General features: G+C 42.2%; 1 protein-coding gene and 1 long non-coding RNA gene across 4 annotated transcripts in view; one reads left to right on the top strand and one right to left on the bottom strand.

The window, feature by feature from the left end:
* Nucleotides 1–16,537, bottom strand: part of LOC137525142 (uncharacterized) — a 435,287-nt gene that overhangs the window by 350,038 nt on the left and 68,712 nt on the right. The gene's annotated exons all lie outside the window — the stretch shown is intronic.
* The window catches only part of LOC137525141 (motor neuron and pancreas homeobox protein 1-like), a 60,284-nt gene continuing 49,206 nt past the window's right edge, over nt 5,460–16,537 (top strand). The window contains exon 1 of the mRNA XM_068246001.1: nt 5,460–6,082. Coding sequence (XP_068102102.1) covers nt 5,743–6,082 — 340 coding nt within the window. The 5' untranslated portion in view covers nt 5,460–5,742. The remainder of the gene's footprint in view (nt 6,083–16,537) is intronic.

The raw sequence follows: 16,537 nt of genomic DNA, 5'->3' as shown, positions 1-16,537 counted from the left end.
GGAGGAGGACAGCGAGGGACTGATTAGCCTGAAGGGGACTGGAAGAAGCCCCAGGTATGTATAAAACTTTAATTTCATCTGTCCCAGGTTTACTTTGTTACACAGTAATACTATACTCTACATATGCACTCTCCACAGAGCTGCAGGGAATCCACTGAGAATGTTGTGCACATTGAACACAGAGGTGTTGTCTATCACCCATAAACCTGGTTCAGATTGTGCATGAAGAATATGTAATAAAGGAAGACTCTCCTTATTGCCCTGCAGAGTACCTGCACATCACTCTTACATGTACCCACAGTTACATTGCCTAGGGCCTGATAGATGTTCTTTGTTCCTGTCTGTACCTTTTACAAGTACTCTTACCAAGGACTAGTTTTAGTCTATGACTAAAGGGAATAAATATGGCAGTCTCCATATCCTTCTCACTTCAGCAGTCTTTTAAAATTCCTAAGCGTTGGCAGTTAAGAGACGATTTTCATGTTACATACTTTCAATCAACAAGTTTGTAATATGCAAATTAGAGGAGTCGGAGTCGAGGAGTCGGAGGAATCCTAAACTGAGGAGTCGGAGGCGGTGGATTTTTGTACTGACTCCACAGCCCTGCTACTTATCACAATGAACTGATCTATATCTTGTTTTTTCCGCCACCAATTAGGCTTTCTTTGGGTGGTACATTTTGCTAAGAGCCACTTTACTGTAAATGCATTTTAACAGGAAGAATAAGAAAAAAAACTGAAAAAATTCATTATTTCTCAGTTTTCAGCCATTATAGTTTTAAAATAATACATGCCTCCATAATTAAACCTCACGTATTGTATTTGCCCATATGTCCCGGTTATTACACTGTTAAAATTATGTCCCTATCATAATGTATGGCGACAATATTTTATTTGGAAATAAAGGTGCATTTTTTCCGTTTTGCATTCATCACTATTTACAAGTTTAAAATAAAAAAAAATAGAAATATTTCATCTTTACATTGATATTTAAAAAGTTTAGACCCTTAGGTAAATATTTACATGTTTTTTTTTAATTGTAATGTTTTTTTTTTATATTAAACATTTTATTTGGGAATTTTTGAAAGGGTGGGATGTAAACAATAATTTTTTTCTGTAAGTATGTGTTAATTTTTTTTTTTTTTTTTACATTTAGTTGTAGTTTTACTTTTTGGCAGCACGATGGCAGTCATGACTTTGTTTACATGACGTCACTCTAAGCGTAACATATACGGTTAAAGGGACGCATGGGGATGCAAGAGCCAGAAAAAGCGAAGTTTCCGAGAGAAGCTGTCGCTTTTTCTGCGGGGGAGAGGAATCAGTGATCAGGCACCATAGCCCAATTCATTGTTTCCTGGGCTAACGATCTGCGGCCGGGAGCGCGTGTGCACGCGCGCGATCGGCCGCAGGAGCGCGCGGACGTGCACATGGCCTCCTGGACGTAGCTAGTACGTCCAGTAGGCGAAAGTGGTTAAAGTCTGAAAACCACTGCTCCTGCACAGCCGCACCATTCCTCCCGCTGACGTCACCAGGAGTGTAATGCGCAGGCCCAGTATGGTCTGGGCCTGCACAGTACGCTCCTGGTGATGTCAGCGGGAGTGAGGACACAGCCGTGCAGGCACAGTGGTTTTCCAACTTTAAAGTGGGAAATTCCAGAAGTGATCCTGGAGGCGGGGACTGGAGCATCGGTGAGTGGCTGCGCGGGCACAGGATGTCTGCGGGGGACCATTAGAAGCTGCGGGGAGATTAAACTCATTTCCCAACTACCCCCCTACAGTAGTCCTTTCAGGAGAGTAAAACAAGGATTTTGATAAATTTAATGAAATGGTGAAAAGGGAAGTAGAGCACAAGGAATAAAGAATCAAACTCCTGCAGCAAGCCAAATTCCAAAAACATGTGTCTGAGTGGAATGCTGGGGAATTTTTTTATTGTTCACCACATTTTAGTAAATCAATTACCTGTTTATATAGGGTTCATTCAGTTAATTTGTTTAAAATGCATGTAAAAGCGCATGAATTTGTCGGTGTGTGTTTGTGCATTTCATTATGCGTTTCAATGCATTTCTATGGGTTTTACCGCATTGTCAAACCACTGTGAAGTGACACAGAAAGAAAGGAAACCAGCTGATTCATGGGGCTTATGTGCATGATCCATGCGCTGAAACGCACTTAGCATGCATTACTATGCGCTGCAGTGCGTTTTAATCACTCCCAATGAGTTGGAATGCACTGCTCAGCACACACTGCTGCACTGTGAATGTTAAAATGAAGGTCTATGGACTTTCTTGTTACCATGTTTATCTCACACTGTGGGCTTGATTCACTAAAGCCTCAAACACACGCTCAACAGCGGTCTTTTATGCAGCACAATTATCAAACAAATTTTGTTGTGGAACAAGTTGAAACAACCTAAAAAAAGTTGTCTGCTATTGTTCACACAACTGACAAGACTGATAAGACGTCAACCCAACAGTTGGATTGACGTCTTTATCAGTTGTGTGAACAATAGCAAGCATCTTTTTTTGGTTGTTTAAACTTGTTACACAACAAAAATTGTTTGATAATTGTGCTGCATAAAAGGCCGCTGCTGAGCGTGTGTATGGGGCTTAAGACAAATAGCACGCCTTATCAAAGTTAGCACGCCTTATCAAAGCTAACGCTATGCCTTATCAGAGTAGCATAGCGAGCGATATGAACCTGCAGGCGCTCAGGGCAGGACGAGTGGAGCTCTCGCCATTGCCAATTAGCAGGCATAAGTTCGCTATGCTACTCTGATAAGTCATGTTATCTCTGATAAGGCGTGCTAACTTTGATAAGGCATGCTATTTGTCTTAGTGAATCAAGCCCTGTGTGTAGTGCGTCATTACTCACTGCAGCTCATATAGTGTGAATGAGTCCTTATAAAATAAATATGGGTAATTTTTTTGTGCCACTTTGAGTCCTGTTTAATACGGTGTGATTTGGCTAACATCCAAATATTATCCTTTTTGCGAATCCTGTTTTCTCTTTATTTCACTAATAGTAATGTGAATATCACCTCATTTATAAAAAGACAAAAAGAAAAACCCTTTTCAATAAAAAACAAAAACAAAAAATGAGGGAAATGTTTGGTGGTTTAGATCCTATTTTTATGCTGTGCATACACGGCTCAATTTTGCCACTCGATTCTTCCACTCAAACGATTCCCCCGCTCGATTCTGCAGGCGATTCTCTCATCTTCCGCTTGTTTTTTTTTTTTTTTATCTTTTTCCATTGTCCTCAATGCAGAATCGAGCGGCGAAACGATCGGGCGGAAGATCGGATGTGTTGGAAGTTATCTACCGAGCCATCTAAATGACTCCGAATCGAGCCGTGTATTCCCAGCATTAGAGTTGCAGCAAGGGTTACAATATCTTCTTTTTGTGCATGTTTACCAAACCTTCATTAACCTTTATCAGCATTATTGTGCTCAATGCCACATTTATAAAAAAAAACAAAAAAAACAAATCTAGTTTGGGGAATGGGGAAATCTTTTTATCTACTACTTCCTACTACAATCGATAAAGATGCAAACTGGTGAAATGGCTTATCCCGGCAAGAAAAAAAAAAGTAATATCTTTTATACCACATTTATAATTTTTCTTTACCACATTTATAAACATGTTGACAATTAGTGTACAGTACAATGTAGTTTTGTGCATCTTCACCATTTCTCACTATTCATTTTCTTACCTGATTTTTTTTTTTTTAACTATTTTTAGATTCTTTATTTGTGCAAAATGTAACAGGAAAGTAAAGGCAGCTTATTGTTTTTAATATAACCTAATAACTTTATACTAAAATCAGACAGGAAATGGTAATGTTACATTATAAACAACTGCCAGAATTTTATTCAAAGTACAATGTAGAAAAATTGTGGAAGAAGGAAATAATTCATTATTTATCACCGTTATTGGGAATCGGCACATTTATAAAGAGGAGAACGTACCAGTTAACCCAACAAATTTATATATTTTTTTTTTTTTTTTTTTTTAGCAATTTTATAGTGGTGAACCATAATTAACAGAGGAAAAAAATGTCACCAACAAAACACAATTTTCAGTTGGATTAGTGACCACACACTGTACAATCAAAAGATGCAATTTTATTCAGCGCTGCGTAATATGTTGGTGCTTTATAAATACAATAAATAAATACAGGTAGTCCCCGACTTACGAACGCCCGACTTATGAACGACCCGCCGATACAAACGGCCTGGATTCTGTGCTTCCATGGGAACAAGTCAAAAAACATTTTCAAATTGGACTTGTAGTTTTTGAGAAAATCGATTTTGAAAAAAAATCAAAGAAAAAAAATGGCAGGTACAGGGGGTACAGCTGACACAGAGGGGGACACTGGAGGTACAGGGGGGCACAGAGGACAGAGATGGTCGCTTGAAAATAATAAAATAGTGACTAATGCAAATTGTCACGCTTTATAAATTCTGCATGATGTGTTAATCAATGTATTTTGGTCAGCACGGTGGTGTAGTGATTAGCACTCTCACCTTGCAGCGTTGGATCCCTGGTTCGTATCCCAGCCAAGGCACTATCTGCACAGGGTTTGTATGTTCTCCCCATGTCTGTGTGGGTTTCCTCTGGGCACCCCGGTTTCCTCCCACATCCCATAAACATACAGATAAGTTAATTGGCTTCCCCCTAAACTGGCCCTAGACTATGATACATACACTACACAATACATACATAGACACATGACTATGGTGGGGATTAGATTGTGAGCCCCTCTGAGGGACAGTTAGTGACAAGACAATATACTCTACAGCGCTGAGGAAGATGTCAGCGCTATATAAATACTAAATAATAATAATCAGAATTGAAAAAAAAAGAATAAAATAGTGTATAATGCAACTTGCCACACTTTATAAATAAACTCCTGCATGATGTGTTAATCAATGTATTCTGTAAAGCATTGCATTACATAGGTTAGGAAAGAAAAAAGACAAAAAAAAGTTAACACTTGATGCTCCAGTGGAACTACAGAGCCCAGAAAGTCTGCCAGGGAGATGCACACGTTAATCTGCAGCTCCCACTATCTATCCACCTATTGGTTGCCCAACCCTAAGCTTTCTAACATTCTCATGGATTGTGGAAAGGTGACAAGTTCAACAGTCTCTGTTTACATGAAAGGGCTGTTTTGTGTTGCTGGCTCCCTGTAGATTCTCCCCAGTGACAGGACTCCCCCTCCATGGTCCATTAGCTACTGAACACAGGAGGGGAATGAATATTGAAATGCCCTTGTATAGGGCGGGGCTTGAAATGGGTGGCTAATTAGCTCATTAGTGAACTGTCACAGTGCCTGTTAGCGGAGGGGGGATGATGTAACCCTGTGAGCACCAATCAGAAGGCGGGAGCTGGATCCAGGACTTGGAAAGTAGATGAAAGTCTGACACAGAAAGCGAGCAGCAGGCAGAGGAGATGACAAGGCAGGATTAGAAAGGAGTAAAGCATTGAGGAGGTATACAAGGTATTCTGCTGCTGTCCAAGAACTTTTCCTGAAGTAAGTTCGGAGGAAGATTAAGCTCTGGAAGATACCTATCACTGCAATTATTTCTTGAAGAAATGTATCAGGAGATGCATTAGAGATACAGCTTAGCAGGGGTCTATACAGTCTACAACCTAAGGCTACAGACACCTACTAGAAGCCAACATCAGGACCACCATCAGCGTCTTCCTTCCTGGAAGCAAGCGAAGGAGAATCCCACCAACATGCAGAAAGGAATGGACAATTCCCAAAAGTTCAGAATTGATGCCCTCTTGGCGGAAGAACGCCCTCGCCTACTACCACACCAAAGCAGAGACTCGTTGCTGGGCCAATCAGCCCACATTGCACAGATGTACCCCAAGACAAGTTTCTTACCTCTGCATGGACTCTACCCAGCTCCGCTTTACCATCTGCCCACCCTGAACACTGGACACCCCCACTTTCCCTACAGTGGTTTTTCAGGAGTCCCTACCCCAGGGGCAGAGCACATCAAGGCAGCCTCGCTCCCCCTGGAGCATTGGCTGAGGGCTGGGCTGCTACTGCATCGGGGTCCAGAGCTTCATGGTGAGTACCAGCATGCATTACATCATCATATACAGGGAGATAGACGTACATATTGTGGTGTTATCCTACAGGAGGAGGTTCTCAACAAGCAGCAACCAAATGCTCATGTTTCAAGTATACTCAAATTCTGGTAAATGCTGGAGGTAAGTTCTTTATATCCTACACTGATTTCGGTGGTGAGTTTCCTATAAATGAGTTCCAAGTCTCTGCACCTCATGTAACCATTAAGGTAGCCAAACACCATATAATTAAAAGATCCAATTTTACATCAATTTGATAAATACGATCGCTTGTACCGAAAAATCGAAAGCTTTTGTTTTTTTCATTCGTTCAAGAATTCTGATCGAATTTCCCATTTTTAAAGATAAAAGAAGATTGGGAGTGTTGGATTTTTTTCCGATCATTTTATATAAAAATTGAACAGTGTAGGATAGATGGACAATTTCTTAATGTACAGACCTAAGTAAATTTTTTCTGAGTTTTCAATCAATTTTTTCATAATTGGGAAAAAATGTAACATAAGTGTGGTAAATTGGTCTGATTTTTGAAATGTTACAGTCAGAAAAAATGTACTGCAATTCTTGAACTGAAAAGATATTTTAAAAATGTTATAGTGTGTGGCCACCTTAAAGCTTGGTTCACACTTAAGTCTGTATATTTCCGGTACAGTCCAGTCCTGTTAGTTTTGCATCAGTTTTACCTGACAGGATTGGAACTGTGCACCTTTTATACAGATGAAACTTGAAATAATCAGAATATTGTGCAAAAGTCCATTTATTTCAGCAATTCAACTTAAAAGGTGAAACTAATAAATGAAATAGACTCTTTACATGCAAAGCGAGATATTTCAAGCCTTTATTTGTTATAATATTGATGAGTATGGCTTACAGCTTATGAGAGCCCCAAAATCCAAATCTCAGACCACTAGAATATTGTGAAAATGTTCAATATTCTAGGCTCAGAGTGTCAGACTCTGATCAGCTAATTAATCCAAAACACCTGCAAACAGTTCCTATTTCATATATTAGTTTCACATGCTAAGTAGAACTACTGAAATAAATGGACTTTTGCATGATATTCTAATTTGTTGAGTTTCACCTGTAAATCTGTACATTTCCGGTCCAGTCCAGTCCTGTCAGTTTTGCATCAGTTTTCAGTTTTACCTGACAGGATTGGAACTGTACACCTTTTATGTGTGAACACACCCATGGAAAACCGATACAAAATTGATACAAAACCGACAGGACAGAACTGGACCAGAAATATACACCTTTTATGCATGAACCAAGCCATAGAAAACTCATACAAAACTGATGCCAACTGTTAAAAACTGACAGGACAGGACACCTTTTTTATTTGAACCCAGCCTCAACAGGTGGGCTCCATTCGCTTTCTTATGGACATGCAATTTATCCTAGTATATACTGAATCCAAAAGGAAAGGGAACACCTGTATTGCAGAACTAGAACCACAAATCCAGACTGAATGGAATCAAAGCTGAGAACAACAGGAAGAGACTACAGGTAGTCTCCGACTTACGAACGGCCAACTTATGAACGACCTGCCGATACGAATGGCATGGATTCTGTGTTTCCATGGGAGCAAATAAAAGAAATTCAAATTGGACTTGTAGTTTTTGAGAAAATTGATTTTAAAAAATTCAATGAAAAAATGGCTTTTAAACTTGTATAAGCAAGTACAGAGGGCAGAGGTGGCACAGAGGGAGACACTGGAGGTACAGGGGACAGAGATGGCACAATGGTCCGACTTAAGAACAGATTCAGGTTAAGAACTAACCTACAGTCCCCATCTCGTTCATTAACCGGGGACTACCTGTACTACGGCCAGATTTCCCAAGAGATATAATAGGCTATAAAGTGAACTGACCATCTGCTATGTTATTTCAGTATTAAGTGTACTTACATCTAAACAACACTGAGATAGCTTAATCTTTATCATTTTATAACACTAAGAAAAAAAATAAATACATATAGTTTATTTTATACATTAATCAACATGAGGGTGCTGACGTACCAAAACGGTCAAAGAAAACGGGCAAAAAGAAATAGAGTAGTCGCCTTGATCAACCAATTAGAATTCTTATTTCAGTCAACTTTTAAAACCTGATTGGTTGATATAGAAGAGTGGACCACTTTGATCCGGGTTTCTTTGCAACCAAAATATATTGTTAGATTAATAGCACCAGGTCGTCTGCTGTTCTTCGTCCCTGGAGAATACAGATGGGACGAATCCCAAATATCCTTGAATCCAAAAAAAACTTCTCCATTTTCTTGAATCTAACAAATCCTGTAAATAAGGATTGTGTGATCCACATAAAAATAGTAGTGAGACTTAAGGTGCGTACACACGCACTACAGCAGCCAACGACGGGTCCGTCGGCACCTCCCGCTGGCGGGTTTTCAGCAGACAGTAGTGCGTGTGTATGCACTGTCGGCGGACTGATAAGGCTGTTCCTGAACGATACGCCCGGCGGATCGTTCAGGAACAGCCTTATCAGTCCGCCGACAGCGCATACACACGCACTACAGTCTGCTGAAAACCCGCCCAGCAGGAGGTGCCGACGGACCTGTCATTGGCTGCTGTAGTGCGTGTGTACGCACCTTTAGAATAGTATATTACACAGATCCTACAATCCTTATTTACAGGATTCATTAGATTTGAGATTTAAATGTTTTGAGAAAATCAAGAATCTATTTGGATTTGGATTCAAGGAAATTTTGAATTTGTCCCATCTCTACTGGAGAACCTTAGTAATCCAGGCCCACCTGCAAGCAAGGAACATGTCCACAAGGTATCAAACCCCAACTTCAGAGAAGATTTGTAATTTTATTTTAAATAGCGTAGTAATGGACTTTCACCTCAAACACATTCTGGTGAATTATTTCCCCTGAAACTGTGCCTAGATTGTCATGGACACATTAGATTGCTAGCCCCTTTGAAGGCCAGTGAGTAATAGGAATTGTTCCATGTCCTCCATAAAGTAACACTGATGCCATCTAAATACAGAAAAATAATCACAATAATCCCCGTACCATACAAATGAAAGGATGAAGCTTGCATGGTGCTTGTAAATAGTGTTCTGTAGGGGTGTACATGACATGAAAACTATTCATAGGAATCAATTGACACTGTAGGTAGGATTACACATCTGTAGACGCATGCTTGCCCATCAACTCACCAGAACCGCTAACATGTCCTCCTCTATCTACTTGAGTAAGGTGGAGGAGGTCCCTGGTATGTACTGGTCTATCTACTTGCGTAAGGTGGAGGAAGTCCCTGACATGTACTGGTCTATACTTGAGTAAGGTGGAGGACGTCCCTGACATGTCCTGGTCTATCTACTTGAGTAAGGTGGAGGACGTCCCTGACATGTCCTGGGCTATCTACTTGAGTAAGGTGGAGGACGTCCCTGACGTGTCCTGGTCTATCTACTTGAGTAAGGTGAAGGAGGTCCCTGACATGTCCTGGTCTATCTACTTGAGTAAGGTGAAGGAGGTCCCTGAGATGACCTGGCCTATCCACTTGAGTAAGGTGGACGAAGTCCCTGACATGTCCTGGTCTATCTAATTGAGTAAGGTGGAGGACGTCCCTGACATGTCCTGGTCTATCTAATTGAGTAAGGTGGAGGACGTCCCTGACATGTCCTGGTCTATCTACTTGAGTTAGGTGGAGGAGGTCCCTGACATGTCCTGGTCTATCTAATTGAGTAAGGTGGAGGAGGTCCCTATGTCCATGCCATAGATTTCTCCACACAAATGTCTAGAGAGTCACATACAATCCTATTGTTACAATAGATAATACACACAACCAAAAAAGATCAGTTGATGTACAAGTAAACATCGATGCCAAAAAGACTACTAGCTATATCTGATCAGACCCATCAGGTTTTTGATGATTATGTTCTGCTTAATGCAACATAAAGCTAATAATTATTTTTCATACGTGCAAAATATACGAATGCGCCTAACCACTCTAGCTTTCATTCAGTAACCCATAGGCTGCTACATAGGAACTAATGGTTGTAGACAATCCGTACAACTAGGAGTAGTTTGGGCACTGGGGTTAGGAGCTTTAGGCATGTACAGGGGGGAAGGGGTTGTAGGCATTAGGTGGGTTGTTGTTTTTTTAGGTGTTCAGGTTTTTTTAGGTGTTCCGGTGAAAATGAGTGGTGGGTAGTGCATAGTAAAAAATCAGTAATTCAAATTACCAGCGAATAGTAATATGCTCATGCTACATTTAAGCTTCGGAACAATATGTCAGGATTGGGTAAAAGTATGCGGTACTAGTCAGGGCAGGTAGTATATCCAATACCCAGTACCCACTCTGATGGCCCACTGTAGTGGCTCTCACTGTCTGCAGGGCAGAACCATTGGACATTACCATATCCAGCTCAAAAAGACTGAACGGCCCAGAGGAAAGTATGGGTCAGTCCTGCGTCTGTTTGTCTGTTGCTCTTAGATAGTTTCTCCCCTAAAATCCAATCACCTCTGAATAAATTTTCACTCATTAGAGGATAAGAGTAAACATTACTTTGTACTGGGAGAAGAGGAATCCACAGTGACAATCGCTGCACACTATGTCACAGCATGCCACAGACAGAGAGGAGGAATCCACAGTGACAATCGCTGCACACTAGGTCACAGCATGCCACAGACAGGAGGAATCCACTGTGACAATCACTGCACACAGCACAGCATGCCACAGACAGAGGAGGAATCCACAGTGACAATTGCTGCACACTATGGCACAGCATGCCACAGACAGAGAGGAGGAATCCACAGTGACAATCGCTGCACACTAGGTCACAGCATGCCACAGACAGAGGAGGAATCCACTGTGACAATCACTGCACACAGCACAGCATGCCACAGACAGAGGAGGAATCCACAGTGACAATTGCTGCACACTAGGTCACAGCATGCCACAGACAGAGGAGGAATCCACAGTAACAATCACTGCACACAGCACAGCATGCCACAGACAGAGGAGGAATCCACAGTGACAATTGCTGCACACTATGTCACAGTATGCCACAGACTGAGAGGAGGAATCCACAGTGACAACTGCTGCCCACTGTGACAACATGACACAGACTGAAAGGAGGAAATCGCAGTGACAAATGCTGAACACTATGTCACAGCATAACAGTTGCCCAGAGCCGGCACTTCCATAGAGGCAAAGGGGGGCAACTGCCCCAGGGCACCCGCATAAATAGGGGCCCCAAGTGTCCCTCTTTGCCTCTAATCATTTGGCTGCTGGGCTGCCAGACACCCCTGCGCACTTCCCCGCAGCTGCTGCTGGCGAGAGCCCTCCCCTCAGCTCGCTTCCCCCCTTCCCCCGCACACTGTCCCCCGCAGTGTTATAAAGGCAGTGGGAGACAGACATACTCACCTCCCAAATGATCCAGGCGGTGCAGCTCCCGACTGTCTCCCCTGTAGTGATTATCTTGCACTTCCTGCTAATCTGTTTGGGCTCTAGTGCCTGAACGAAGAAGCAGGAAGTGAAGGACAAGCACTACAGGGGAGACAGACAGAAGCTGCACTGCCTGCATCATTTGGGAGGTGAGTATGTCTGTCTCCCACTGCCTTTATAACATTGGGGTGGGGGGGGGGGGCGGTTAGCTAGCGAGGGGGGGGGGGGGGTGTTGTGGTGGTGGGTGTCGGGGCCCCAGATTACTTTTGCCCTGGGGCCCAATTTTAGCTAGAACCAGCCCTGCAGTTGCCATAGACTGATAGGAGGAATCCACAGTGCCAATCGCTGCACACTAAGTCACAGGATGCCACAGAGTGGAAGGAGCATAAATTAACTCTAAAACTAAAAATATCCTCAAATTTCTTATCCACTATACAACCCCCAACACCTAGGGCTCAACCCTATCATGTCCCTAATTTCTCTTTGCTTTGGCAATGCCTGTATGTATCTTGGTCATGCCAATAAAGCTATTTTTTATTTGAGTGTAACAGCAGGTATGTTGTTCAGAATACTGCTTATGGATGAGTGGTAACAGGGTTCTCTTGTGAAGTGATGGGAGAGGAGGATGCTGGACATTGTTAGAATTTATCTCTCATTCAAGTGAATGGCTCTCCAGGGAGCAGACAAATAAGCAGCCCTTGTTCCTCAGTGATAATCAATTCAGACAAATGTCAACAAATTATTTCAGAGTCTCTGAGGAGGTCAGAAGGGAGTGGAGGAAGCTGGAAGACAAGACAACAAGACAAATAAAACATTTATATCACGCTTTTCACTTGGAAGAATCAAAGCGCCAGAGCTGCAGCCACTAGGGTGCGCTCTATAGGCAGTAGCACTGTTAGGGAGTCTTGCCCAGGGTCTCCTACTCAATAGGTACTGGCTTACTTAGCAGGAAGAGCAGAGATTCGAACCCTGGTCTCCTGTGTCAGAGGCCCCCTGGACTGGGCTCCATCCTAACACGACACACACTGAAGGCTATTGAAGGTGTGTATGCATATTTACGCCAGGTACACACACTAGATTATTGTTGAGTGTAGTGTTGACTTTCATGATTATTGGTCAATCACAAAAAAGCTCTGTACAGCGACACTGGCCATAGCTGAACAACGTATGCTGCTCTGTGGAGAAAGTAGGAGGGACAATGGTCTGGAACAAGTAGTGGTGTCCTGCGGGAGAAAATGACTCAAGTGTCCATAGGCCATATGCAATTCACTTTTTCACCTGAGTTTTCTCCTAAGAGATCATTTTTCATTTTTGATTTAAAATAACTTTCCAGCATTTTTCAACTAAAAAAGTATCAAAAAGTAGGTGAAAAGGTACTATCAAAATTATGTTGAGTATTTTCTTGCTTTCTGATGGCTTAAAGAGAACCCGAGGTGGAATGTACTTATGTTAGTGGGGCACAGAGGCTGGTTGTGCACACTAACACCAGCCTCTGTTGCCCCATGGTGTGCCTCCAAGTCCCCCCTGCGCGCCGTTATACCCCCCGCAGTGCTGGCGACACGCAGCGTGTCGCCAGCACAATGTTTACCTCTCACCTGTCTGTTAGCGCCGCTCCCCCGCCTCCTCCGTATCGGCGCTACCCACCCGCGTCCCTTCCCTCCCGCTGATTGGAAAGCTGCATATACGCTAGATTCTTGGTCAAGGATAGGCTGAGGATTATCTGACGTGTGTACAAGGTTTTAAGAGAGGGAGGCCTCCAAAAACATAAAACTCTTAAAAACTGTTTAAAAGGGATGAGGAACGTACATCAGGATGAAAAATAGTTTAGGATTAAAAAAGAAGAGGTAGTTCATTGAAAAAACACACCAGACAACGCGTTTCACAGGCACCAAAACGCTTCATCAGGTCAGTGAACAGAGTAAATATTTTGCAGCTCATGCTGTTGGTTTTTCAAGAAACTACAGTACCTCTTTTTAACCCTAAAGTATGTTTTATCATGAGGTAACATCCTCTTACCTTTTAAACTGATTTCAAAGTGGCCCTGTAGTGACCTATAGTAGAATGCAGTAACTTATTCAGGATACCCACTTTTACTGTAAGTATCCTGGTTTCAGCAACAGAAACACTTCCTTTAGCAATATACTGCTGTATATTGGTATTTAGCCCCGCCCTCCCAGTGAAGCTTAGCCCAGGCTGTTTAATATGCAGAATTTTACCTCTCGCCCCTCAGCATTCTCGGACACCAGCATTATTTTCTACTGGCTTTAGAACGCTCAGTAAATGAGCTAGAAACGAGAGGCTCCCAAAAAATATATAAAATCATTAAAAACTGGTTTAAAAGAAGATAAGGGCAGGCTTACCTTCAACTGCTACACAATAACCGCGTTTCACAGCCTTTAGTCGCTTCCTATTTTTTGGGGTTCCTCTCATGTTGATCTTTAGCTCATAGTTTAAAGAGGAACTCCAGGGAAAATAATGTAATAAAAAAGTGCTTAATTTTTACAATAATGATGTATAAATGATTTAGTCAGTGTTTGCTCATTGTAAAATCTTTCCTCTCCCTGATTTACATTCTGACATTTATCACATGGTGACATTTTTACTGCCGGCAGGTGAAGTCACTGGAAGGAGATGCTGCTTGCTTTTTTGGCAGTTGTAAACCGCTGTTATTTCCCAAAATGCAACAAGGCTCCCACAGTGTGATGTCGGTACCTCAGTGCTGTGAGGCGCTGACATCATACTGTGGGAGGGGTTTCACCCCAAATCAGCCATACAGAGCCCCTCTGATGATCCGTTTGAGAAAAGGCAAAGATTTCTCAGGGGAAAGGGGGTATCAGCTACTGATTGGGATGAAGTTCAATTCTTGGTTACGGTTTCTCTTTAACCCCCGTGGGAGGTTCATATTTTATCTTCTGCAGTTAAAATTATTTTTCTTGAGAGCAGCGACCAGTGATGAACTTCAAGGTGAGTGGAGACGGTACTTTCCCCACTTGCTATCTAAAGTGATTGCCTTATATAGGAACCCACACTTGTCAGTATAACTTGACCTCTCTTTTGTTTGTCACATTTAATATACAATGGTTTGGGCTCCTGCTGTCCCTGCGTTTTTTTCTCTTTCCCTCCAATCAGTCCCAGTAAAAAAACATTTTATATAGGTCACCTGCCAGCACTAAAGATGTTGCCACCTGTGATAAATTTCAGAAAGTAAATCATAAATGAATATTGTCAGAGGCGCATCTACCGTGTTTCTCCGAAAATAAGACACTGTCTTATATTAATTTTTGCGCTAAAAGATGTGCTAGGTCTTATTTTCAGAGGAGGTCTTAATTTTGGGCAAACACTGGTAGTTCTCCTATGCAAAATGTACATACTGTATGCCATGCTGAAACACGTGCAACATACACAGAGCTTGTGGTTTGCAGAAATTGGCTCGCACTTACGAGAAATTGATTCTGCTGATCATGTGAGTCTATTTCTTGCAGGCAGAGAACTCTGTCAGGCTCCCCAGAGCTATGATAGGATAAGCTGTGTGTCCTGGGAAAAGGTGAAGTGCTGCTGATGCTTATCACAACAGATCAGGAGGGCTGGCTCCAACAAAAACATAAATTGCCTGACACATATGTAGGACTGTGTAGAACTCACATTACACTGCTGCTCTCCTGTATCCAGGCTTTGTATTCAGAGTGACTTTCTGGTGTCATGTGGGCTGGTAGCCAGGGCTTAATTTCGGGGGATGTCTTACATTTCAAACATTCTTGAAATTCCTGCTAGGGCTTATTCTCAGGGGATGTCTTACTTTAGGGGAAACACGGTATGTCTGCTTCCATGAAAGCAGGGAGCAGACCCATTGCAGGTCTGCTTTAAGTGTTTTATATTTTTGGAGTGCAACCCTCCCTTCAAACAGTGCAGAGGTAAATCACAAAGGAATATGTATTGCTGACAATGTCTCAGGCTTATAAATTAGCCCCTAAATCTTTGGATAAGTGTTGAGAAGAATCTTCATTTCACTGAAAAATAAAGCCTGTGAAATATGGCCTGCGTGTTGTTGAATGTAGGGATAAGAACCTGCACTACTATCTAGAAATGGTGCTAAGCGTTACATCATCAGGTCACCAAAACACCCACATAGGATAAAGATTTATATCTGCGATAAGATAATGTTTATGTTATCACAGCTGATAATGGAAGATGCCTATTTGTACACACCCCGTACAAACGTAACCTTTCGCCTCTACATCTGTCAAAAATAGCCGTTCCTTCCTTCTTCTATATGACTTTGCGTATATGTCAGTTTTATTTTATTTTTTTCAAGCAAAGGTCATATTTACAAGGAATTTGATTTGGCAATTGCTAAAAGAGCAGGGACAATGGACAATAAACAGGAAGCTGAACAATGGTTAGAGAACACCGGAAGTGAGAGGCATATGGTGGCTGCCATATTTATTTCCTTTTTAGGCCGGTTTTACACCTGGCTCTTGCGTTTGCGGTACGATGCTCCGCCCCCATTGCATCACACTGCAACAAGCCACATTCATATGACCCTGTAGCAGAGTGCGATGAAAGGGTCATATGCATAGTGCCGCCCCCCCCACTTCGCACTCCCTGTGCCGCTCCTCGCCTAGTAACGTACCACCTGCTGGATGGGAAGTACGTCACTGGGACTCCAGGCTTCCTCATCATATTTGCGGCGTTCCACACATGTGTGCTGCCAACAAACTTAAAATATTGGCACATGTCGTGATGGGGAAAGTGTGCTTGGCCCCACAGACTTTCATTGCTGCTGCGTTACCCTGCGTGCAGAAGGTTTAACGCAATGCAATGAAAGTGTCTAAGTGTAAAAGGGGCTTTAAACAATACCAGTTGTCTGGGTGTCCTGCTGACATTTTTTTTTTTAAATGTGAAAATTGATCGATCTGGTTGGATTGTGTATGGACACTTTAGGAGTGAACTGGGCAAAGTATATAATAAGAAATTATCCTATATAATAAAATCCTGCCGCTGCGTCCTCTTGTGTCCCACGGC

Source organism: Hyperolius riggenbachi, chromosome 7 (genome assembly GCF_040937935.1).
Source record: "Hyperolius riggenbachi isolate aHypRig1 chromosome 7, aHypRig1.pri, whole genome shotgun sequence".
In the NCBI taxonomy this organism is placed as follows: Eukaryota; Metazoa; Chordata; class Amphibia; order Anura; family Hyperoliidae; genus Hyperolius; species Hyperolius riggenbachi.
The sequence above is the reverse complement of the archived record's forward strand: the minus strand, read 5'-3'. Positions and strand labels throughout refer to the sequence as shown.